This window comes from Calypte anna, chromosome 1, assembly GCF_003957555.1.
Source record: "Calypte anna isolate BGI_N300 chromosome 1, bCalAnn1_v1.p, whole genome shotgun sequence".
NCBI lineage: Eukaryota > Metazoa > Chordata > Aves > Apodiformes > Trochilidae > Calypte > Calypte anna.
In genome coordinates this window covers 180603346-180629325 of record NC_044244.1, presented here as the reverse complement: position 1 = coordinate 180629325, position 25980 = coordinate 180603346, and the positions used below count along the sequence as shown (strand labels likewise).

At 42.9% G+C, this 25980-nt stretch overlaps 1 protein-coding gene across 1 annotated transcript; it reads right to left on the bottom strand.

Annotated features, from left to right (window-relative positions):
• Nucleotides 1–2489: 2489 nt before the first annotated feature.
• Nucleotides 2490–14070, bottom strand: LOC103536200 (gap junction beta-6 protein). Its single transcript, XM_030469403.1, has 3 exons — nucleotides 13869–14070; nucleotides 13311–13374; nucleotides 2490–4265 (listed from the first exon to the last, which is right to left on the bottom strand). The coding sequence occupies exon 3, from the start codon at nucleotides 4241–4243 to the stop codon at nucleotides 3452–3454; it is 792 nt and encodes a 263-aa protein (XP_030325263.1). The 5' UTR covers nucleotides 4244–4265; nucleotides 13311–13374; nucleotides 13869–14070; the 3' UTR covers nucleotides 2490–3451.
• Between the last annotated feature and the right edge of the window lie 11910 nt (nucleotides 14071–25980).

The following is a 25980-nucleotide window of genomic DNA, read 5'->3' as shown; positions in this document are numbered from 1 at the left end:
GTCCAGTTTAAGCAGTCTCTGCCCCAGGCATAACAAAGGAAGAAAAAAAAAAAAAAAAAAAAAAGACAAGTGAGGAGATGAAGCAGGGATGGGCAGGGAGCTGCCTTCGGACAAACTGGCTGAACTACCACAGAGTAATGGCAATGCCAGTTAAGTACAAACTGCTGGTCACCGAGGAGTCGAAGTCTTGGGGGAAGACCCTCTCCTTGAGGGATAGCTACGAGAGAGGAGCAAGGGCAGGCACAGAGAAGGGCTGGGAGCGGGTGTGTGCTGTGGTTCGGAGCAGCCCCAGCTTGCCCAACCAGCTTCAGAAGATACAGGTCTGAAAGCAACAAAAGCAGCTCAGCTTTTTCCTGCAGAAAGCATGAATTACTACCAGTCCAAACACAGCTGACTCCCCTGCTTGGGGCCGGGGATGCAGCAAGTGGTGGGACGGTGACATGGAGAAACGAGACACTGAAAGGTGCCACTTCTTCATGAAGCCATCCACCTCAGCCTAACACAATTGGAGAAGGGGAATTATTTAAGAAGGGCACAGAAACCAGCTGGAGACTTTTCCTTGGCAGTAAAAAAAGCCAGGGAATGTTTCAGATAAAGGAGATTGCACACAGGGTTGCACATAGTGTGATGAAAAACATCCAACACATCATAGTCACAACTGGTCTTCCCTGCTGAGTCAGACTTTGCACTAGCAAAGCCTCAGTAAGCTCCAGCTTTTTGATCTACAGCTGCCCTTGGTGCAGGTTAGACAGGGATTGGCACATTTGTTCTGACCCGCCTGGCTGCCAGCACACCCCAGCAGCAGGACAGTGGTGCTTGACCACACCTTACCATGTCCTGCTACCACACAGGAAACGTCCAACCAAAGCCATGTACAGCACAGCCACACACATAGCCCTGCTGGAGCACAAAGGACCAAGTATGCCAAATTTTTTCATTCAAGATTTGTTCATCTACCCAGGCTTAAAACAACAGCAGACTGATCTTCCAGAAAAATCCAACTGCAGGAATAAAAGCCACTTATAAACAGGGAATAAAAATACCATATATGAGCTATTGTCACATCCCCATTTGGGGTTCAGCGGGTCTGCATTTTATCATACATCTAGAAAAACTGCCCCACTTCTATTTAAGGAAACATCTGCCTTTCAGTGTTTTCCTGGTTTATTGACATACAGCACAGGATTATTTCAGCTTGATCACTTAAAATGGTGAGACGTGATCAGACATAATCATTGAGTGATCTCCATTTGTATTCTCTATTGGTCTAGGACTCACAGCGTGCCCTGGTTGAAAGTCTGTAGCTCCATTCAACAGTTCCAGTCCAGGAGGAGCTGTGTCTCCACTGCCTGGGACCAGCACAATGTAAGACCCCAGCCCCCACTGTTTGTCTCTGGGCAAATATGGTGAGGTGCAGCCTGAGCACCCACCTTCCTGACCCCTAAGGGAGCAGCTCTGCCAAGTAAAGGTTTAAAACACTGTCATGGTGGGACATGATGCCTGCAGAGGGAGCCACGATGAAGCCACCAGGGTCACCACTTACAAAGCCAAACTTCTGTAGCACTTCTTACTTCTGACTGTATTTTCAGCCTGCAGGACAGAAAAATACAGGCACACTAATGTGTTATTTTTTCTTCAAGCTTGCTGGCAGTCATATTCAGAAGACTAGCAGCAATTCCTTTTCACAACAGCAATTAAAAAAGAAAATGTGCTGTGAAGGCAGGAAAGATCAGGAGTTTGCCAGCAAAAGAGAATAGATAAATGACATGGCTCAGCTCAGGCCCCCATGCAGGAAGAGAGCTGACTCTAGGTATTTTCTTTCTCCTGCTGCTTGTGCCTGCACCCTGCTAGGCTTCTACTGGTCACACAAAAAACAACCTGCCAACCCACACAAGTCCACTTACAGCATGGACACACAACAAAACGTGTTGAAACCCGTAAGAAAAAGTATGATATGACAGCAGGAGGAAAGCTGCATCGAGTATAACCTCTGCTCCTAGGGATACATGCTCTTTGATACCTCCAGTGAAAGAGTAACTCCTGGACAGAAAACTATGGGACTATGGGCTAATCCATCCATATTGGTGAGAAGGGAGGAAAAAAAAAAAAAAAAAAAAGCAACTCTGCTGAAGTTGGTGTGTCCATAACATTGTTATGGTGGTGAGAAATGATCTAAAGATATGCAAGACACTGTAGCTAGGGTCCTGTACTCCACCCAACCTCTTTGACCTTCAGGCTCTCCTGGTTTCAGCAGCATACCCCTCCCACAACCACACACTCCTGTGCACTCAAGAGCAAGGTGTGTACCTCCATTAGAGTACAGCCAAATTAGGGCATCAGTACTCAGGCTGGGAATGATGGGTGCATATGAGCTAAATGCACTTTGGGTGAGAAGTTCCTGCTTGAAACTAGTTTTTCACAAGCACTTGATCTGCTTAATGTCCCACTAGTATTCATATACAGACAATACATTGAAAAAGGTTAGTGTTTGCCTTTTATTCAGAAGACTTGTTACATTTCCAGTGATAGTTTTCCATGTCTTTCAAACCAAAGAGGCCCCAGTTTCATAACAGCACCATCAGTCTACCACAAAAAATAAAGCAAACAAATAAAAACAAAAAAGGTCCATGTGATGTAGCATAAAGAAACAAATATAGCTAATACATTAGAGAAATAAACATTTACATGAAGCTATGTATGTTGCTATAAAACTGGTAGTATGCAATTAAAAGATTGCTAAGATTACCAGGTCTGCTAGATGTTTAAAGCAAGACTACATAGGCTGTATCTATAGTGTCATGCTGGCTTTAGGCATGACTTAGCACTCAGGACCTAGCTACCTCAATTATCCACAGTACATGTGGTGGGTGTTCACGCAGCTTTCCCTACAGCCAGCATCTTGTGTGCCCGAGTGTCTGAAGCAGTGCTTGCAGTGCTCTAAAGATGAAGCCTATTGCTGTCTCTTCCCTATGAATACAGTATTACAGGGTTCATCTGCATATGCCTGGTTAAGAGAAAAAACACAGTTGTGTACTGTGACACCTTAAGTAACATGAAATAAAGATTTTAGAAAAACATTTTGTCAGTTTGCAAGTAAAAACTACCACTATTAAAAAACATATTGCAATACTAGAGTATCTAGCTTGGAAAGAATTTTGTTCTTACTGCCATTGCATGGAATTTTCAGGAGCTGTGTCAGCATGAAGGTATTAGTGTGCTTCCCACTTGTCACAGTCAACTTGTAAGGGTACTCATAGGAAGATACACTTTCCTATTTAATCCTTACACAATTTTCACGTTTAGGCTGCCCTTTTTTTCAGACGTGCATAATTGACACCTGACTACAGGTATCACAGTCTCAACCAACTTACTGTTTTATATAAAAAATTTCACATGCAGCCTTTAAAAAAAAATCCACTCCAAAAAAAAGAGTGAACACCAGCACTGACGTCTAGCTACTTGAAAATCCTATAACTGTGTTCTGACAGCTATCAGATATTAACTCATTCATTTCATTTTGCTTGGTTTCTTCCTTGTTTTCATGGTTGGGGTGTTGTTTTGGATTTGCAGCTTTTTTAGACCTTCTGAGGAAAAATTTTGTCAGTAAGTAACATAATTCAGCCACATTTAAAAGAATGCAAATGCTGGACACAGCAATCATGAAAATAGTAAACACCGTCTTTTCAGTAGGTCGAGAAACAAAGCAGTCCACTGTGTTGGGGCAGGGCCAAGCATTACACTTCATTAAGCGAGGCATCTGGAACCCATCATACATGAAATAAAATGCATACATGAAGACTGCTTCAAAGACCAGTCTGAAGAAGATGCTGCTGGTGTACGTCCACCACAAGGAGCCCTCAATACGAAACCTCTGTCTTCTGATTTCTTCGATGTCCTTGTATTCACATTTCTGGTCTCCCTTCCTGAATTGCCTTTTCTTCTCATGCCTCCTGTAAGCTACATGCATGGCCACCAGCAATGCAGGTGTGGAAACAAAGATCAGCTGCAGAGCCCAGAGTCTGATGTGAGAGATGGGAAAAAAGTGATCGTAGCAAACATTCTTGCAACCAGGTTGCAGAGTGTTGCAGATAAAGTCATCTTGTTCATCTCCCCAGACTCTCTCTGCAGCCACAACCAGGATCATGATACGGAAGATGAACAGGACTGTGAGCCAGATCTTCCCGATACTGGTGGAGTGCTTATTGACACCTCCTAAAATGGTATGCAGAGCTCCCCAATCCATTGTCTCCTTTTAGTTGTCAGACCTAAGACAAGACAAACAAAACTAACATTAATCAAGACAAACAAATTCCATCAAGCATGTGGTATAAAATAAAAGGCAGTGACATGTAGTTGCAGCATACGCATGGGCTGTGGTAACATTTTTTGATGCACTAGGCTTACTTACCTAAAAGCAGTATAAATAATCTAATCCTGTACTAGCAGGTAATATTTCACTACTTAATTATGTAGGCTACCGCTTTCATTTGACTTCTGAAAACTGAAACTATTTGCCAACTGTAAGGAGCTATGAAGCATGTTAAGTAGGAAAAGCAGAGAGGGGAAATTGATGAAAGTTTGAATTAGAAGCTACAACTCCTAGTAGTTTGACAGCAGGAACAAAGGAGTAGAGGAAGATGTCAACCAAAAGGTATGTGTTACATTAAAAAATTAGCTAAAATTCCTATATAAAGTAAGCCAACTTGGCCCATCCTCAGCTTTGGAGTGCAAGTCACATTTTCATGAGTACATGTCAGCAATAAAGACAGACCTTTCAGAACTTCTGCAGATACTCTGCACCTTCCATGAGCAGGTTTGGGTAATCTGCACTCACAAACATAAGTAGTGTGACTGTAGGGCTCTATTATTAATTGAAGCAAATTCCACAACAGCTCAAGGCAATGAAGGTGAAGTCTTGGTCATTACCCATCTCATCTTGAGCTGGATGTTTAAAAATCAGTACTTAAAGATTCATCCCAAAATTGCATTTCTCTCCACTAACTTCAAAGAGAGGCTGGGGTAACTAGACAAAGATTCCTTCATTGGCAATACCCATCAGGTGATTTTTGTTTCCCTCCTAACACAGCCTGCATTACTCCTAGAATAAGAGAGATATTTCAAAGGCTGGGAGAATGCTAAATCAACATTTGAAGAGTTCAGACAGACCAGCAGTAGCTCAGAGACTTTTCAACAGAAGCATATAGTTTCCAGTAGGTAAGTTTCAAAGTACTGCGATTGTAATGAATTAAAGGACCTTTGTCTCCCCACATACCTCCCCAGGAATACCACAAATGTCTGGGTTTGCTCAGCTTCCACAAACAACAGCCTTTCACAGACAGCATTCAGAAGCAATTCAGCTCACCTTTCCCCATTTCTGCAGTTTGGATAGATTTACAGAAAGTTAGTTTGTAAGCTACTCTGAAATCAAGAAACTGGAATTTCTTGAGCCTATCAGCCAGGACCCTCTAAAAGTGCTCACAGACTTCCACTCTGAAATTCCTCCTGAAGGCTTTACTTTCTCAACTTTGTTAATTCATCTGCAACTCAGAGACCACCTTTCTTTAGCATTTACAGCACAGGCATCAATAATCAAAATCACATTTTCAAGTTTTCTAGAGAAGAGCAGCCAGTGGCACAAAGACCATCATATCCATCATGTGATGGAATTTTAAAGATTTTCCTAACTCTGAGCTTGGTCACATCGCATGAGGAAGAAAATTAAGACATATCTCTGTAGTTGTCTTCCATGTCATACTCACTCTGAGTAACATCCAAAATCTTTCTGCTTTACAGAAGAATTATACATAATCACCAAGTCACATACAATAACAGAGAGCATAAAACACAGCAAACAGAGAGCAAAGTACAGAACAGCTCAGGGAAAATTAGGACATTTAGTTGTTAAATAAATGCAAGGTTGTTGGGTTTTTTTTTCCTATGTTTCTGGAATGCAAGTATAATCTATCTTCACTGGTTCCAAAAACTACACCTGGCATGCTCTGAGGTAAATGACCATGTGGGGTTATATTTCAAGAGACAAAAACCAAACAGGGAGGGGCGGAGGCAAGATTTTTACTGGACTGAAGAGAACATTTCCTGAGCCTCCATCAGGATGAAGAATCTATGGGCTGTTACCTGTTTCTGTTTGGAAACAGCCCTGGAAGCTGCTACCTTCCTATCCTGTGAGGTTATTTTTCCAAGAAGCAAGTTTACTCTTCATTAACATACAGATAGAAAATAAGTCTTTGTTTTTTGGGTTTTGGGGTTTTTTGGCTATGTTTTTTTTTCATCCATCAGCCTGTTTTTCAGGATTTTTCAGGATTTGCTGCAGACATCATATGTTAAACAGGGGAACAGGTAGAACTTTATTGGCATTTTTATTAGTATTCTCTGTTCTTATTACACATATAATGCAATTACAGTGCTTCTAAAAATCACACTACAGCTAATAGTGACTAGAAGCACTCCTGAATATAAATCTTGTAGAATAGTGGCACCATGTAAATGGCAATATTACACTCATCATTCACCCATCCTTTAATTCCACCAGACTGCTTGCATTTACTCCCTCAGACATTGTTCCTTCCTTTCCCTGCCTGTCAGCCATCTCCTTAGTGTGAAAGGCTGAGAAGTGGAACCTGTGTATCCACTCCTCACAAGCCCATTTCCTATGCTCCACCTCTCACTGTACACCAATACACCAAAAGTCTTTCTGTAACCACAACTTCACATGGATTTGTTTCCACATGAAATCATCACCTTCTTGTCTCCCTGTGAAAAAAGGGATTCAAAAGATGAGTCCCATGGGGTGCAGTTAAAGGGTACCTTGTCTTTATAGGCAAAGTTAGCTCAAGATGTTTCCCCACTGCTGTTTGCTCCTCAGGCCACATTGCAGTTCTACATCTCCTGCAACTCTGTGGGTATGCATTTTGAACAAACCACCTAGTTTATAAGTTGTTCCCAGTACTAGCATGCTTTGGATTTTTTAAGCCAGATCCATTTCACCAATCTACTTTGCAGCATAGCATGTGAAAGGCACAGCTTCATTTAAGAAACAGACTGTGAAATGCAAAGCATGGATAAGAAAGAACAGTCAGTGGGGAAGAGGGGCTGGCAAAGCTTTATTGCTGAGAACAATGTATCATGAAACTATACCCTCATCCAACTTGCTCCATCTTACTTGAGTTTATTGTGCTTGCTAAGCCAAAACATGATGCTTCAATTCTAGCCAAAGCATGCCTGTACTGGACCAGTGGCAGAAAAAGCCACACTTTTGGAGTAGCAGCCTTTTTTCTTGAGTCTTGTAGTGATATTTCCTCTTCCAAAAAACCCCACCTTGTCTCAAGCCCTCCTCCTTTCACCATTCTCACTTACCTTTCCAAATTTTCCAACTACCTCCCATTCCTTATGCCACCATCCCCTAGTCTCCTTGCTGCTTGCCAAGCTGGTCACCAACCTTTGCCCCTTCTCACTGTACCCTCTTGGCCTCTCAGGCTTGTTTGTACACTGGTGGGAAGTCATGTGATTTTCTGGGAATCTAGAGATTCATACAGGCACTGATCAGTAAGTCTCAATCTTTTTCCTGAAGGGTGGCACAGTTAGGGCCATACTCAGGCAGCCTGAATTCCATGCTAATACTCTGTCCCCAGTGTTTCCTGCTAGATGGCTTTAAATAGCTCTCATCAATGCAATTTAGAATTCCTAATTATACTGAGGTGCCCACCTCTCTTCAACAAACACACAGTGACCCAAGCAGAATTTAAGTTACCCAAGTATGGGTCTTCACACTGTTAAGCCATCAGCGTAGGTGATTCTAGCTATACATCAAGTTAAGGCTATGTCTACTAATGTAATAGCTCATTTACTCCAAACTTCTCAAAAGATAGGATGTTGACTCATGATTGTAGGTTATCTTTCTTCCAGATACTTGCTTTTAAGACCTTTTTACTCCCAAGTAAAATATTAACTGTCTTGATGATCAAAGAAGAAGGCAGGAAAGCTACTTCCCTTTGATAGATGGTAACTTGTTATTTTCATAGAGCTAATACAGATGCTGTTTCTACATGAGCAAATTCAACTAAATGCCTACAGAACTAAAAGTATGTAGACAGTCAAGGACTTACCTGCTTTGCTGGTCTCAGAAGCACAGCACAATACAAAAATAAGATAAAAAAGCTTAAGTGAAGTTTGAGATAAAAAAATAAAGTCAGAATGAGGATATAAACTGGTTATAAAGGAAGAGGCTCAGAAGAAAAGAAGATGCTGAAGTCAGTGAGGCTGAGTAACTGAGCATGTGGAACCTGCTCTAACATGGGAGTGTATTACCTTCTATTTTTTAAATTTTCCATTAAAAATTGCAACTAAGCATGAAAAATAACCCTTTCCAAGCCTCAGCATAGGTACCTCTCCTGTTACTTGCTGAACCTTTTGTTTTATTTCAACAATCAAGATCATGATATTGTATGGCTATTACAGGAGGAGTTAAAACAACCATAAAAATTCACCATGCTTCACTGAAAAGTTAATTATAAGAGAAATGGTTCTATATGATCACACAACATAGAGGCACAAACAGATGTTTTATTGTGGGTTTGGTTTTAGGCATGATTTTTGGTTACTTCCCCCTGTCCCTCCAGTAAGCTAGGCAGCAGCAAAAGAATTGCAGCTGAACTATTTATGTAGTTCTCCAGCAGAATTCTAGGCAGTGTTGTTTTGAACTCTGTGCTGCCATGGCTAGACTGCCTTCTCCTTTAAAACCTGCTCCTAGTTTTCAATGTAAGCCTATGTTAAACAGCAGTCACATCACAGTGCATACACCCAGTGACAATCCCTGCAGTTCACAACACAGAGGACAGTTATCACTGAGGTCCTGTGAGTACAGCTTGTTAGCAGACACTTTTTGACTCTGTTAAAGACTGTTATACTGGGATATGATTAGTGAATGGTTAAAGGCACAGCTTCAGCAAACCACAACTCAAATACAGGGTAAAAAACAAAGATGCAGTCATTTCACATACATTGCAAGGCACTTTCTGTTATAGGATATTATCAAACAAACAAACAGAAAGTGGTCACCAGCAAGCGTTACAGTATTTGTGTATGCTATAGACCCAGAGGGGGTCCACAGTATACTTACCAATTTACAAATAAATCCAGAGTAGATTATACCCTTCTCCCCACAGCTATAAATTGGATACTAATTTACTTATTCTACCTGAACTACAGAAATCTAGAGGGTGTTCATGATGCCTCAACTCCTATCAGAATTTTATTGCGTTCCAAGATTTACTGGCCCAGTACAACACTACCACTTTCAGTAATGCCTCCAGATACTGATACGAGTCTAACAGTCTGCCAAGACAGAAGTAACTTTATCCCATGTGGGAATGCATTAACCAAGATAATCTTTAAGCAAAAAAGCACTCGTCCCAAGTGTCCCTGCCCAACCCCAAGCTGAGGACAAAGATTTACTCTGATGCCCGATAGTTCCAATGCAGAATTTTTGCCACAGAAAAGCTTTATAACATCTAAACTGCACCAGACCAAATATAATTTATCAGTCAAAATGAATTTATGACTCAACCTCACACAAGAAATATTAATACATGTTGAGGGCCAGCATGCATTCAAAGGTGCTGCTGATAAAACTTTTCCCTTCAGGTTTCAAGCTAAACAGTTAGGCTGGCAGCACCAGCTCGTATAGGGGCTGATAACCAGCATCAACATGTCTTAAGAGCTCTATGTGCTGTTTCATGCCCAGATTTGGACATGAAATCTGTATTTCAGCAGTTTTGAACCAGCACACCCTCATCCTGGTGACCTGGAGTCTGGTTTATTGGTAAGCAAACCAGCAAGTACTTAATTGGTAGTGTGTAGATTTTGTTATTCCTATTGCCAAGTTAGTTTTAGTGTTGTACCAGAAGAGCAGCAATATTTCCAGGACTGAGCCAAGGAAACTTCTAATAAATACAGGCTAGTATATTCTAAAGACAGCAACCTTTTATTTCACCAAGAAAGGCCAGCATACAGGCTACAGCAATTACTTGTTAACTCTCTCAGACTCCCTAATTTATCAGGCTGCCCCATGTCTCAGTTTCCCAGAGATTAAATAGGATAACAAAATCTCACCATCTCACAGGGCTGTTCTGAAATGCTTAACTACAATTACAGGCTTTGTATACTCATACTTTGCTATCAGTGGACCAAGACAGATAAGTACCAGTTCAAAGTTGGAAGTACAGAACTTGAATCCAATCATCTAGGATAATCCTGCTACCTGAAAAAGAATACAGCTCCTCACATTGCTATAGCTTTAATGAAGAGTTCAAACTGTAAGAAGATGCAGCTTTGAACTCAAACTTTTGCATCTGATTATTATAGGCAGCTTCCAGCTGTTTTGATTTTACAGCAGTATATTAGAAATATTTAAGGAGCCCACAGATGGAACACTGAAATATCAACAATTCTACTTCTTTCCTAAAAAGCTGAATAGAGATCAAAAGAACAGTCCAATAATCACAAAAGCCTATGCAATTCTTTCTAGTAGCTCTTCAACTTTGTTCTGAGCACCTATCTTCAGATCAGAGTGGAAACTGGAGAACAGAAGAGCCATGACAGAGGGATTACAGTATATCTGATTTGACACAAGAACAGGCAAAGACTAATCAGGAACAGGAAGCCTCTGACAGTTGCAGGTCTGAACACTGCAAGCATTGTAGTTTTTCTTCTACTAAAGTTTATGAAAACAGGAGGCATCTTTTTCTGTAATAAAACCCTGTGGCAAAACCAGACAGAGCCTTTAAGACAGCTGATTAGAACCAATATAACACAACAAGTTAGGACCTAATATGTATGTAGTTAAACATATTTTGTATGTTAGCTAAATATCAACATCATTATGTTCAGTTCTACTCACTGTGACCCCCTTATGACTGTTCCATATTCATGCCCTACACAAGTCCATGCCCTACTGCAACTCTGAATGGAGGATTACCATCTCCCAGAACATCTCTGCACAAGATGTACACCACTTATAGAAACCAGAAAACCAGAAGTGCCAATCACACTTAAAGGCATAACAAAACAGCAAGAGTCCTACTAGAATTTGGTCCCTCTCAGCCACATGTTCCCCTATAAACTTCTCCTTCCAAGTGTGGTTTAGATGTCTTACTTTGAAAGAAAGACCAGTTCCTAAGAACTATGTCTTCCTTCCCTAGTGCAAATGTAATTTTCCTTGAATTTTATTGAAAGTTTTGTACATACTGTGCCTCACTCATGAAAATAATAGCTTTTTAGTTATGACATTTGAATATATATTTCTCTTTTAATCTGTTATTTAATTCCCATTTCCTTCCCCCCCACACATAGGCAAATATCTACACACTCTCTACAAACTTGCCCACTCCCACTTCAGTGTAATATTTCCTACAAAAAAATATTTCCTACAAAAATTTGCAAGCTTTGTCTCTCTTCCATGCAGACAGAAGATGTACCCTTTTGGAAATGCTAATTAAACTTAGAAAAACTAAGATTTTTATACTGCAGTGCACTTTTTCCTGGAGTGTGTATTTTATTTCTTTCATTGAAAGTTTTTATAAAAACAGCAATTTTTTTTTCTTTAATCTATTACAGGAAGAAACATTGGTACGAGATAAGAAACAGAATTAGCTTTCAATTTTCTTTTATCAACTAATAGACATATTTCTCTTTTTCCACATTCCTTCTCTTTGGACAGCATGTTACCTCTCATCATTTATCATCACTTCCAAACTCTTCCTTGCACAAACTGCTGTCTAGCCAGGCAAGAGTCTCCTTTCAGATAACTCATCAGTCATCACTAGGTAACAATTAAAAGCAGTGAGAAACAGAACAAGGAAAAACATCAAAAGAAAAAACAAAGACTCAACCCATGCTCCTGTTGCATGAAATTTTTGGGACCACTGATTTCACTGGAACTCTCAACATGGATAACAAAGAATCAACTTGTAAAGCACCCTCTTTAGTCTCAGGTACCAGCTGAGCTTATGCAATGACTGTTACTAAGAACTTGTATATATGTATCTCAAAGTGCTGTTACTTTTCTAGCTATTTCCTACTATAATTACTTTTTGCACTACTTTTTGCACAAAATAAGTGAGGTTGCCCAAGTAATTTACATAGGTTTTACTTCAAGGGATGCAAAACAACAACAGTCAGAGGCCCAAGCCTCAGAACTCAGGCAACTAGCCCTGTCAGGACATATTAATTCATCCAGAAAACTGTTTTAATTAATAGCTTTTTACCATTTCATTTTTAAGCTCCATAATATGTATTCCTTCTACCAAGGACAAGACTGACAGTTCTGGAGCCTGCAGTCTCCCAGAAACCCTGACACACGCAGTAGAGGTTTAAGCCCATGGCACTGCTAATCTGGAAAACTACATTGCAATGCCCAGCTGACACACAGAGGTACCTCCTTCTTACAGGCTGGGGCTTGGCCCACCATTATTACATCTTCTCAACTAAACTTAACAGAATCACATGCACATCCTTCTACCTTTTGTCTGGGGCTCTTCAAGGTAAGTATCTGGCAAGCAGGGCTTCCAGGCTGAACAGTGGCAAAAGAGATACTAGAAACCACAGGTAACTCCTTGATGAAATCAAGGATGAAAATTTATTTTATTCTGCTCTCAACTCGGTGCAAACACATGTGGTAATTCCAGACAGAATCTGAGCCCTCTTATCACTTCACACAGGTCACAGCCAATAAAAGGTAGTGAGACCAAAGCCACTGAAATAAAATTAAATAAGGGATTAAACTAGCATTCTTAAGACAAAAGGCCACTTGCAACTTTAAACCCTTGCCTGTTTCACTTAACTATTTCCAGGCTACATAGTGAAACTATTTGACAAACACATAAAGTCTTCTATTGGAGAAGAGAGAGAAAGAAAAAGATTTTCCAACAGGAGAGATAGTTAAAGTAACACTCAGCCTAGGAAAGGCCAATGACAGGGAACACAGGCATGGCCAGCATGCCCCAGGAACACAGTCAGCTACGAACTGCTGCCCCCAGCTCAGCAAGCACTCCTGCCCGACCCTCGCGTTTTATTTAAGAGCTTTCATACACATTCCTCACACAACCTTACCAGTCACGATATTCAGAAACACATCTATTTCTGACTCACACCTCTCATTTCCTATTCGGCTTGTAATTGTGAGGAATGTTTCCAGTGCGTGATCAGACGCTCACAGGACCTGTCAGTTTTACTGATGCAAGCTGTTTACCTTCACGAAGCTCTCTTAAAACATCTGTAGGTGTGTCGCAAATTACCTGCAAATGCCGAAGCTCAGTGTCTTAGCTGGCCGGGTACTTCACATAACGTGCTTACAAAGAGCTGTTGGGAGAATACGAATTGGGAAACGAGAGGTTGTTAGGAGTTAAATGGGTATTTAACAACGACAAGAGTATTCCCCAATGACCCAGTCGCGGGGTTCATGCACTCCTCCTTCAACTTAAGCTGAGAAAGCGAAACCGAGAGCTCCCAGGTCGGGAAGGGGTAAATCCTGTCAGGCATCGGGGGCCGCGCACAAGGTACAGATCCGCCGGCCCCGGCCCGCCTCCCAGGACGGCCCCGCGCTCTCCCGGCGGCGGACAGCACCAACAGAGCTCCCGGTTCCGCCGCCCAGGGCCCCGGCCCCGCGTTAGGCGCAACAAGCGAGACGGTACCGTGGGACGGCGGGCCCGGCCGGCCCCACCGCGCTTCCCGCCGTTCCCTCACCTCCCTAAGGACTCGCGGTACCGGCCTCCTGCGGTACCGGCCTCCCCCGCCACCGGCCCAGCTCGGCCCAGTTCCGCTGGCGACTCGCCCGCTCCCGCCGCGCCCCTCACCTGCCTCAGCAGTGCCCACAGCCACAGGGGGCGCGAGCCCCGCCGGGAGCTCCCGGGAACAGGCACCGTGGGCGGGTGGTGGGACTCGGTGCAGGTCCCGGCGGTGCCTGCGGAGCGGCCGGTCCCAACCTCGCCGTCCCGCAGCTTTAAGGTCCCTCCCCGTTCACCTGCCGCCGCTTTTAACCCGCCCCCCGCCCGCCTCCGCCCGCGCCGGGCTCCTCCGGTCGCCCGTGGAGGAGGTGGGGAGACCGGGGCGGGGCCCAGCCCGGCGCCCATCGCCCATCGCCGCTGCCGTGATCGCGGGACGGGGTGCGTGGAGATCGGGGCCTTGAACGTGAGGGGAGAAGAACCACAATGAAGGGCGAGAGGGCTGAATGAGGGGCGGGAGGGCTGTGTCCCCTCCGGGGGCCGCTTCCCGCCGCCCTGGGGCTGGTTCGAGGAGGCTGGGGGAGAGCGTGAGAGGAAGGGAGTGTAAAGATAACGACAGATGTGTGCACAGATGTGTACAATTCGTATCTGTTGAAGATAACACAGTCCTGTTTCCATCTTGTCAAATCCAGGTATTTGAAAGGCCCTTGGAAAAAACAAAACAAACAAAACCCAAAACAGACAAAAAACCAAACCAAAACAAAAAAATCCCAAAACAAAGCAAAACAAAGCACAAACATCAAAAAACCCACAATAAACAAACAAAAAAACCAAACCCAGGCCGTTTCTCCTTAAAATTTTTAGCGAGTTATTGGCCAAACACAGAAGGAAGAACCGGTAGTTCCTGGCTTTCTGAAGTTTATTTTCAAGTGCGATTGAAATGCCACAGCAGTGTCCTGCAAACTAGCAGGCTCTTAAGGAGCTGCAGATATTTGTCAGTGTGAAGACCTACTTTGGAAAGTTTTCTGTTTCCAAGGAATGCAGTTGCTGAGGAAACAATTTACTTGGGGTTGAAAAATCCCTGACCAAACCTGCATTCTCCATCTTGCACACATGCACATCAAATGAACTGAGTATTTTTCATCTTCTTAAATACATTTTCCAAAGAAAATGTGCAGCACAACTGGAACAACAGCAGTACCTCTGAGTGAAACATGCATGTCAGTGCTTGTTTAGGGTACCAGTATAACGGCTCAAATGATAAAGCACTTTCCAGCTAAATTCTTCTGCCCTTTGACTCCACTTCCTAGAATAAAAATAATACCAGGGAAAACCTTTAGCGAAAGTCAATGGCTGAACTGATCTCAGGTTCAGGAAGAAGAGGTACAAATTTCTAGCAGAAGCAACTCAATCTTATACTTGAAAGATGTGGAACTGCCATCCACTATGATTTAAACATTAGCCTCTGTCTCTGTGGCACTTGCCTTTCTGCCACCACTCCTTCTTACCCTTGCACTTCAGATCCATGGAACCTGCATTTTAGGACCACAGGAAATTAATTTTGGAAGGGATCTCAGGAGGTCTCTAGTCCAACCTTCTGATAAAAATAGGATCAGCTCTTATCTCAGTCCATGCAGTAGTTATACCCCATCAATGGGGCACCTGGCCCTCGCTGCAGCAACTCTAGGACCAGACCCAAGGTATATGATGTTGTTGAGCTAGACAAGCAATAAATACCTGAGGCCTGAGACTTCCTGCATTTGCTGACTTCTGTGGGAGTTGTGTGTTCAGATGACGTTCAAGGTTGATGTGTATGGAGCGTATGAGGAAGGGCGGTGGCTCTGGACCTGGCCATGTGTTTGCACTTTGCAAAAGGGGAAGCCTGGAAGCCTGTCTGCTGACATAAGAAAAACTCTAGAGGCAACATCTAGAACTTGTGTGTTCCAATCACTTTCCACATTGATTCAGTACCCTTTAAAAAGTGAAATGTGTCTCATCTCTGTCATCCCAATGCCAAAATGCTTTAAATGTTGGGTATATTTAGCTGCAGCAGAGTATTTAAAGTTTTGCCAAGTATTTTAAGGCTATGTTTGCTGCCAAAAGGTGGGCTTTTTATATTAATAAAAGCATGAAAAACTAGTGAAGACCCTATGGGTCTCACTATGAAATCACTTAAAGGAGATGAGTTTCGTGCAGGGATACACTGTTGGCCTCTCCAAGCTGCCTTGAATCAGGACTACACTGCACTGCTTTCAGCTTTCTCTTTAATCATGAGGGGAAAATTGAAATATGTAGTAATTGAGTCCTTAGTAAACAAAGCTATATTGTACTTCTTCCTTTACAGATGAATGTTTTGTGTATTATTTAGCCAGCACATAAGAAGTAGTTTGATAAACCTGTGAACTAAATATATGTAAATAACTTCAAAAGTAATCCTCCTATAGTAGCTGCAGCTCTGTGCTATGATGTGCATGGGTATATTTTGTTCATTGACATGATTTTAAAGTAAAACCAGAGAAGAAAAGGACAGACATGCAGAAACTGTCTATTATTGACTAATAAACAATGAAGAAAATTAAAGTTACAGGGTTCAGAAATTCTGTGCCACTAGATGCCTCACTTGGGAATGCAGATACAAAAGAAACATTTTGTAAACACATATTTTGTGTAGTTGTCACAACACAATATCGAGAACCAAGAGTAGCTTTAGGTATAAAGCCTTACTTTAGTTAAGGACAGTCTCTTTGGTAGTGCATATCATCATCTATAATGTCATAATGACAGGCAAAGCTGACTATTCTGTAAGAACATGTAAATAATGAACCACACATTTTTAAAATACTGGTGTAGGTCAAATATTCCGCCTGATCACTGTAATCAAACCAGAGCCTGAGATGCCTGGAACTTTTTGACTGAAATTTAAAACTCATTTTCATGTATTTTACCAGACCAAAAATTTGTACAAAACAAATCCAGCTTCTTATTTGTCTTGTTATTCAGAGGTGATAAAAAAGAAGGAAGGAAAAAAAACACCAGAAAACTTATGTTCCTTTTTCCCATGGCAGAAAAATAGAACTGTGAGTTTTGGGGGTTTTTTCCCTGAAAATTTCATGTTCCTTTCCAAAGCTTAATATCCCTGATTAAACTCTTGGAACCTCCCTGGCTATTTAGCAGTTCAGAAGGGGGAAAAAAAAATCTAGTCCCTTAGTGTGAAACTGTTGTTGAGAGGTGTCCCAAAGTACATGCTCTCCTGTGCCACAATTATTAGGGGAGAGCAGGCATGCATATGGCACTGTATGATACTACATATGATACTAAATACAAAGTCTCAGATCAAGCCCCCTCCTTTTTGTATGCTGCTCAGGAAGCTGCTCTTCCCCAGCTTTCATTTGCAGTTTAATTTATTGGCCAATGTTCCTTCAGAGATTGTGTTGGCCCTGTTTTACACGCTCTTGGCAAGCCCCAGGACCTCATCTAGCCAGAAGTGACACCCAGAGAGTCACTTTTTTTTCAATATAATTACTTTAATGACAATTGTGTAGTATCATAAAAGTTGCCTGAGTAATATTACTGTTTGTTAATCATTACAGCTCCTCAAGCATTTGTACTGTTATGACAATCAGTAATTTTTCCCACCTGCAAGGGCCTTCTTGCAGAACAGCTGGGATTACTCTTTCCTTGACTAATGGGGCAGATGGTTGTCTCCCTTATCTTTTTGACCCTAGGTTTTCCTCATCAATGAGACTTTCCTTTTTTTATTTCCATTCAACTGATATTCATTAAATGCCCCAAGAGCAACATACTGGGTGCTTTCCTGATAATATAACTTGGTGATCTCAGTGATGATCCCTGCTTGATAAGATAGAAGGAAGAGAACAAAAAGAAACCCCTATCCCAATCCCAAATGATAACAAAAGGGGGATGGAAATGCTTCTTAGCATTGCCAGTACCTCACCAGCCTGGCTCATTCCAATCCATATAATTTATACTTACTACCTCAAAATGGACACTGACAGCTATTTTAGCACATAGCTATGCTCTGGAAAATGTGCCTTCCCTACATGTTAGGTAGGGTAGGTTAAATCATCATCGGGCACTCATCAAAGCCTCTCAGTTTCTTAAACTGACAGCTCTGGTGGGAAAGGTAGAGCTTAGGCAGATCAGTAATTTCTGCAACATTGTTATTAAATCGGAAGCCGACAGTTTCCGTCTCCCCACTTCCTTGGTTTATTACAAATATTTCATCATACCAGCTGTAGTCTGGTGCATCCTTTGCTCTGGGCAAAGGGGGACAAGAAAGGCTGTCAGCAGCAATGCACAATTGCTGTTGTGATGTTTCTCCTGGAGCAGGCAGCTGCAGTCAGAGTCCTCTGCTCCGGTGGCACCTAGCCCAGTCTCCGGAAGGACCCAGGGAGGCTTCCAGCTGATTTAATTAGTTCGCTGTTCCCTGCTTTGATGTAATAAGTTCATTGTTCCCCCGTTCAACTTAATTGAGTCATTGTTACCCGATTTAACTGACTGATTGCTGCCTGACTTGATTTAATTAATTGCCGCCTGACTTGCTGAATAAGCAAGCTCCTGCTGCCAGTTGTCAGCACAGCTCATGGCTCCTAACCCATGCTGTCCACCTCTGCTCCTTCTCCTATACCAACCTACTCTTCTCTGGGGATTTGCTCTCTGATGTCCTTTAGCCACATATTCTGCTGCCTTCTCTCTTCTCCATACTGTTCCTGTAGCTTTTCCCCAACTCAAGGAGCTTCTCTCACTCATCTGCTAATCCTCTTCTTCCTCCTCTGCTTTTCTCTGGGTTTACCCCTGGCCTTGCCTGCAGTTTTCATCCTACAGCCCTCTCCACTGCATCCCACAGTAACCCACCCTGCTGCAATTAATATAAAGCTGCTCCTGGGCTATCCCAAAGGCTTTGCATTGCACTTGCTTCATGTGTCCCAGATTGCCCTTCCTGTAGTGGGATTTTTAAAAATCCTGTTCTGTTTAGCAATCCTACACAGGCAGCAAGAACTTGACTGGTGCTCTCCTTCTTCCTTAATTTCCACTACTTACCTGAACCCAGTTTTCTCTACTTTAAGAAAGTAGAGCTGGGCCGATTCCAGCGGGATGAGGTTCAACAAGGCCAAGTGCCGGGTCCTGCACTTTGGCCACAACAACCCCATGCAGCGCTACAGGCTGGGGACAGAGTGGCTGGAGAGCAGCCAGGCAGAAAGGGACCTGGGAGTCTGCATCGACAAGAAGCTGAACATGAGCCAGCAGTGTGCCCAGGTGGCCAAGAAGGCCAATGGCATCCTGGCCTGTATCAAAAACAGCGTCACCAGCAGGTCCAGGGAGGTGATTCTTCCCCTGTACTCAGCGCTGGTTAGGCCACACCTCGAGTACTGTGTCCAGTTCTGGGCCCCTCAGTTTAAGAAGGATGTAGAGGTCCTGGAACAGGTCCAAAGGAGGGCAACCAGGCTGGTGAAGGGACTCGAGCACAGGCCCTATGAGGACAGGCTGAGAGAGCTGGGGCTGTTCAGCCTGAAGAAGAGGAGGCTCAGGGGAGACCTCATTGCTGTCTACAACTACCTGAAAGGAGGCTGTAGCGAGGTGGGAACTGGACTCTTTTCACAGACGACCTTCAACAAGACAAGAGGACACAGTCTTAAGTTGTGCCAGGGGAGGTTTAGGTTAGATATTAGAAAGAATTTCTTCACGGAGAGGGTGATTAGGCTATGGAATGGACTGCCCGGAGAGGTGGTAGATTCTCCGTCCCTGGAAACATTTAAAAAAAGACTGGATGTGGCACTCAGTGCCATGGTCTAGCAACTGCTCCGGTGGGTCAAGGGTTGGACTAGATGATCTCTAAGGTCCCTTCCAACCCGGCTAATTCTATGATTCTATGATTCTATGATATTATCCAGAAGTTTATCCCCTTGGTGCATGTTACCTAGCACCACTTAGGCTCTTGGCTCTTCCTTTTTCCTTCTCTGTCACAGATACATTGAATTCCTTTGAGATTTCTATGTCCATTGATTGCTTCTTAGCTTATTCTCTAGCCTTTTATTTTCACCTAAAGTGATCTGCTGATGGTTCCAGTTTCTTGTTGGCACTCTACTCTATGGCTCTCGCTTCATTCCCCAATCTCCCAGATCTCCCTGGCTTATCCCTCTGCATTGTCCCTCTGTCTCTATTCAGCAGGAAAAAAATGAGGTATAGGGATATCTTGACTGATTTTTTTTCTGATGTTCTGCTCCACTGTCTAACTGATGCCAGCGCTAGGAGTAGATACAAACTTCTGCAAGCAGAGAATTACTGTTATTCTGTTTTTGTTATGTACTGTTATACTGATATATAGTTGGTGTGTCAAATTGTAAATCTGCATTTTTGTTAATGATCAGTATGAGCCCAGGCTTCAGTTCAGTGCATACAGGTGAAGTTGGCTCTACCTGTGGTGTCAGGACAGGATGCAAAGCATCTTGTGTGAGCATATATGCCTTCTGGCTTTCCATTGACCAGGTCCTGTTTGCCACATCATTCTTTTTTGCCCATCTTCACTCTCTGTATTTACCTGGGTTTGGGTATTTTGGTTGGGTTTTCTTGTGTTCTCAAGTGCCTTGAAAGAAAGTCCAGCATAATCCCCATCACTCAGTGGACAACTCACAGGTAGCTTCTGTATTCCTGGGAAGAGATTCAGGATCTGTTGCCCCTCCTTCCTCTGGTTCTCTGTTTACTTGAACAGAGGGTCTCATTGTCTACAAAGGCACCTCTCTCTTCCCCTCCAGCCTCTAAGGGACCTTTGCTTATCCTACACTGCTAGACTGATGGTCTTCAATTTCACCTGCACTGAATTAACCTGTCTCTGCATTGCTTTTCATGCATGTAAAAGCCATTGTATTCCTAGGGCGGTTTTGGTCAGCTCCCTCTGGTTTTCAGATGCCAGATTCCATGGATTTCAAACACCAAAGAACCCTGGAAGATGCTTTGGGAGAGCTTGGTCTTTGTTTTTTTTACAGTCTTCCAAACAAGTTTTCTTTTCACCAAAGCCTGTGTTTCCTTTAACTACAAATTGATTTCATTCTTTTTTTTTTTTTTCCTTACAGATCCCTGAACCTGAGCACAATTCTCTAAGGGAGGCCTAGCACAGTCAGCAGGGCAGGTTACACAGCTTCTGTATAACCTAGGTAAGGCAACACTTTTGTATTCCCACTGCCCTAACATCCATTCTCTCCCCTGTACAAGTGACCCCCTTTGAATTCATCTTCACAGGAGGCTATTGTTGGCTTCCACTCATTTGCTTGATTCATAGTGGCGCCTGACTTTACAGATAGTATAGATACTGGCAGTCCCTCTCACATTACTGGCATATGAAGTTATGACACCCAGCCCTGTTCTCATGAGAACTGGTGCCAAACCTCTCATAAAATGTTATGAGAAAAGGATTGGGCCACAGAATCTTCATTCCATTCTCCATTATGGTAATAAACATGAAAATGACGTCTAGGATTAGCAGGTATCAGACTCTTCTATCTTCTGCACTTGGTAAGACATCTTTCTGCTAGTGGTTCCATTCACTAAACTGATAATACATGGAAAGTATGGATATTTCAGGCTTTTCATAGTGTGGAGCACAGATTAAGAAAGAGAGAAATGGGGACAACAGTCTTTCCATGGACAACCCACCTTTCCATCTATATTTGCAAAGCACCCCCATGGCAAGAACAAGAGTTGTATAGTTGGTTAATATAAAGAAATTATTTATAGCCCTCTGCCTTTATTTTGTGTGAAGTATTTTGTCCCTTTTTACTAAAATGTTAATGACAGACTGAGATTATTCCCTTTTTCAGCCCACCCTGCACTTCAGAGGCTTCTGCTGTTTGGGAAAGAAATGGTATCAGGCACACTGCACATTCCTTCAGAAACTGCAAATGAAGTTAATCTGTGCAAGTCACTTCACTGCAGAGCTGTCAGAGGTTTTCATTGGTATCATTGCATTGATGAAATTATCATGGTGTCAATATGCTCTAATAAAGGCAAGGACAGAGATAAAAACCCCAGATTTTCACAAGATTATTTGTGCAACTGATTTTATCTCAAGTGGAGACGCAAACACAAAATCAGATGTAACAATTTTGGTGCACTTGCATGGAGAGAAGATTTGTTACTTGCTGCATGTTGGCTTGGTTCTTCTCCTCCACATCAGTGGTGTGTAGCTTGGAGAGGTCACTCTGTCACCTGGGATGGCTGTGCTGCCTTCCACAGAGTGGAGGCACAATCTGGAGCATGAACTGGGACATGGGATGCTGCTTCCCTGCTCAGGGAGCATTCTGAGATATCCATCATGATGCACTCATGAAAGGCTGTACTGGTTACACACTGGGAAGTAGCTGAGGCTTTTTTCCCCACATATGGAAGTTTGAAGACTTTTCTCTGTTCTCCTCTCCTCATTCTGTAGTTTTCCTTCCTCCCCATTTCAAATTACAGATCTGTGGTGAAGGACACAGCATTTCTCTGGATTGCCCTGATGGGATTCAGTATCACTAGGTGGGTGCATGGCTTCTGTGTCTCCTGAGCTGTTGGAGGTCCCCTCATGCTAGGCAGCAGCAGCAGCAAGACCAATTTTCACCAACTTCCCTTTCTGCTACAGCATCCTCCTGGCTTTCCTTAGTGATAACTATGCCAGATGATTTTTTCTAAACACAGGACACCTACTAACATGCCAACCAATTGTTAACATTAGTACAGTGATCTGAAAAGGGCAAATCCTACACACATTACCTTAGGTACATATATTAACAAAAAACTCATTTCCTCAATGCATACTAACAATGCCATCTGCAAATGTCACCACAGTGTGTTCAAGAGTAGAAAAGTTTCCATTTAAATCATGCTGATAATTATCTTCTCTGACTCTGGACAGGGGTGGTTGAGTACCCCTGATTTGGAAAATACTGTTAGATTCTTCTGAAAGGAGGCCAACCTCCAAGGAGCAAGAGGATTCTCACTGGAGCCATTTCATAGAGGCAACGTGTCAGGGGTTTGGTTAGGGGGTTTTGTGTAGGTCACAGAAATTTAAAGCAGCTTGATCTCAAAATCTTTACATGCATACACACACAAATACTCTAACAGCCAAACCCAAGAAGCTACATGTCTGGAAGAGGTGAATGAATGCTGCTGGATATAGTTAAAAACAGAGTATGGACACAGGAGTTAAACCATTTGAATCTTCTCCATTTGAGAGCCATTAAGAGACACAAATTTGGGAAAGAATATGTAAATACAGAGCCATATAAATACTCAAACTGACCATTTTCCTTACTGGCTCAGTCAGTGTCAGTATGTGTGATCCTCTAATTCATCTACTTTCATGCTATCCAAGCATACTACAAAAATCTGGTCTTCCTTTGAAGTTTTGCCTTTTTTTTTTCCTACTCCTCTCCTACTTTGCTATCAAATCTTTACAATGATTTATGCAGCTGTTCAAAGAGCAATTAACCATATTCTGCAGGACAGAGGCTCTATAAATTAAACCTTAAGTATGAGCTGATACGGGCCTGCAGAATTTAGCCCTAGGGACACAATGTGTACAGGAGTTTATGAAATGCAAAGGAAGAGCCACAATGAATTAGCTGCAAAGTTCCCAGATGACTTGGCTTCTTCAAATGGTTTGCTTTCTTATTCTGTGGATTTGTATAAAAACTGCACTGCTTTCATATATGGTTTTTACTTTTCTATATGTATCAGCTGTGAAAGAACATGCTTTCTATTGGCAAGGATGATTATGGTTAGAGTATTTATGGGCCTTTGACTTCACCCCGTCAGTTGGTAACTGCAGCTAAGAAAATAGCTTCAAATATCATCTATTACACTGACATTTTCACTTTGTAAATGATCATATCTAAGAAATGTCATTATTTGGTTTGCTATTGGAAGTGTCACAACTAAGGAAAATCTTCAGAGCTCCAGGTGGGCATTTCCCCTGGGAGCTACAGGGGCCTGACAGGGATGTTTTCATATGTGCACAAAATCATTCAAGGGGACCATTTGGCTAAGCAGATAATTGCCTATGTATATGTTTGCAGAATCAAGCCCTAGCTCAGTAAGTAAATGGAATTAGTCGGAAGCCCCTGTGAAAGAAAGGTACAAAGTCACTGCTGTCCTCATCTGCCAAATATTCCATCCCATCTTTTGACAGAGTAGAAAAATGGCTCCCTACTGGTGCAGAACAGAAACCTCAGCAATAATGCACATATTTCTTCATGACTTGAAGGAAATGTTTGCCATTAATTTGTTGTTCATCCCCAAACTTCTGGGATAAAAAAGAAACCATGTCTCCTGGAGCTTCCCACCTCTCCCCAGACAGCTGGGCCAGGCCTCCTGTGTTGTGCCTCTTAAGGAGTGCTGGGGTTCCAAAACATGGAAAGGGCTTTTGCCTTACTAGCTATTAAAAAAAAAAAATAATTCACATTACATTTTCCCCTTACCTTCCTCACACCTTACCAATGAAATGAGAGAGCAGGTGAGAGCCTTTCAAGAATGTGTTGGGTTTAACTGTGATGGGTTCCATGTGACTGAGGCTCTGGGGGTCTCATAGCTCTTACCCTCCCAAGTCCTGCCACACGTTTTCCTGTGTCTCAGCTGGGACGTGTCACTGCTCTTTACACCATTTAGGCCAAGAGCAAGAGCTTCTGCCTGTTTTCTTAAGCATTTTGATTATCTAAGCATTTCAACAAGAAGCAGCAAAATAATAATGGGTTTTCATGAGTTACTCCAAGTGGATTGTGACTGCATTAATGCTTTGCAGTAATTGAGTGCAAGATTTTGCTATATCAGCTACTGGATTTGAACAGGAGCCATTCCCAGCATATGCTCACAGGAGCATCTCAAAAATAAAATGCTTTGAGAACGCATTCCTTAGGCAAGCTGAATAAACTGTACTGCAACATAGGTATGGGCTGAGCAGAAGGCTAACAGCATTTTATTTTCAGCTCAAGCACTGTTGTACCTAGCCCCAACACTTGCCTAATTTTATAAAGACTTAAGGTATGCAGATGGAGTGACTAATGAAGGTCTTGGCAGATCCATCTGCTTCCTCTAAGGAGAGATTGACAAAGTTGGGCTGCCAGGCCCTGCAGGAAGAGAAAGGACGATGGGATCTTCCCAGCTTTCAGTCTTCTGTAATGATCCTCAGTCCCCATCAATCAAAGCCACTAAGATAATCTCTCCTCTAGTGCTAGAATCATCTGCTGAATACCCAAGCCAGGGTAGCTGATCCAGTCTTGTCAGAACAATCCCAATTGAAATCATAGCCTCTCCTTAACTTGGTAAGACAAAAGTCATATTTTATGGCCTGTCTGAGTTCCTGCCTGAAGAGGTACCTTCTACTTCACCCCATAGGAGGTCATTACAGAAATCCCAGGGGGTGTCCTCCATCCTCTGAAACACGTAGGCTACCATCAGAGAGAGGGGATCAGTCCTGTGACTATTAACATCTTTCTGACCTGTTTGCTAAGCCCACTAGTATTATCTAAAGAGTTTTAATTCAGCCAACACCATTGATTTTCAGTGGCCAGTGAGTGCCTCTCATCTCACCCCAGCTCAGCAGAATGGAATGGTCTCTGTTTAGCTGGTGTCTCCCATCAGACACTGTGGTCAGGATTATACTTGGGGGCAGCCCACCCCATCAAAAACCACTCCAGGCTACAGATGCACCTAACTAACCACCAGCTAACACACCAACCTCCTCCCCCTGTCCCCTTGGCCTGCCAGCCCTCTCTTCCCTTCTCCACCAGCATGGCCAAGCAGACTCTGGCTCAGTGGGCAGAGGTTGGGCAATCAGAACAGTCACACCCTCTGCTTTTCATGCTTTGGCACGATGCGATTATTTTCTGGAGCAGCAGGAAGACCTGTGGGGCACCCGTGGCTCCCAAGGGACGCAATCTACAATTCCTTCTCCTGCTTTGGGTGCATGTTGGTGTGGTAATCTGCAGTGTGGGGATTACAGAGCTGACTCAGGTTGTGGGAAGCTTTGTTGTCTCATGACACTTAAAGGTCTCTATTGGGACATGCTAGACACATTCAGGCTACAGGAGAACCCCTTTTTTCATCATTCAACAAACTAGTTTGCCTCCTAAGTGAAGAGTTGTCCCATCTATCCCAACCTTCAGCCCAGGGATGAATGGGCTCCTGCCTACTCTGTGCTGCCAGTCATCCCCTCTGTAGTATCACTGGCTAACACCTCTGCAACCCTGGCAAT

Excerpts from the sequence above, each read along its gene's own strand:
- LOC103536200 (XM_030469403.1), bottom strand. The coding sequence starts at position 4,243 with ATGGATTGGGGAGCTCTGCATACCATTTTAGGAGGTGTCAATAAGCAC.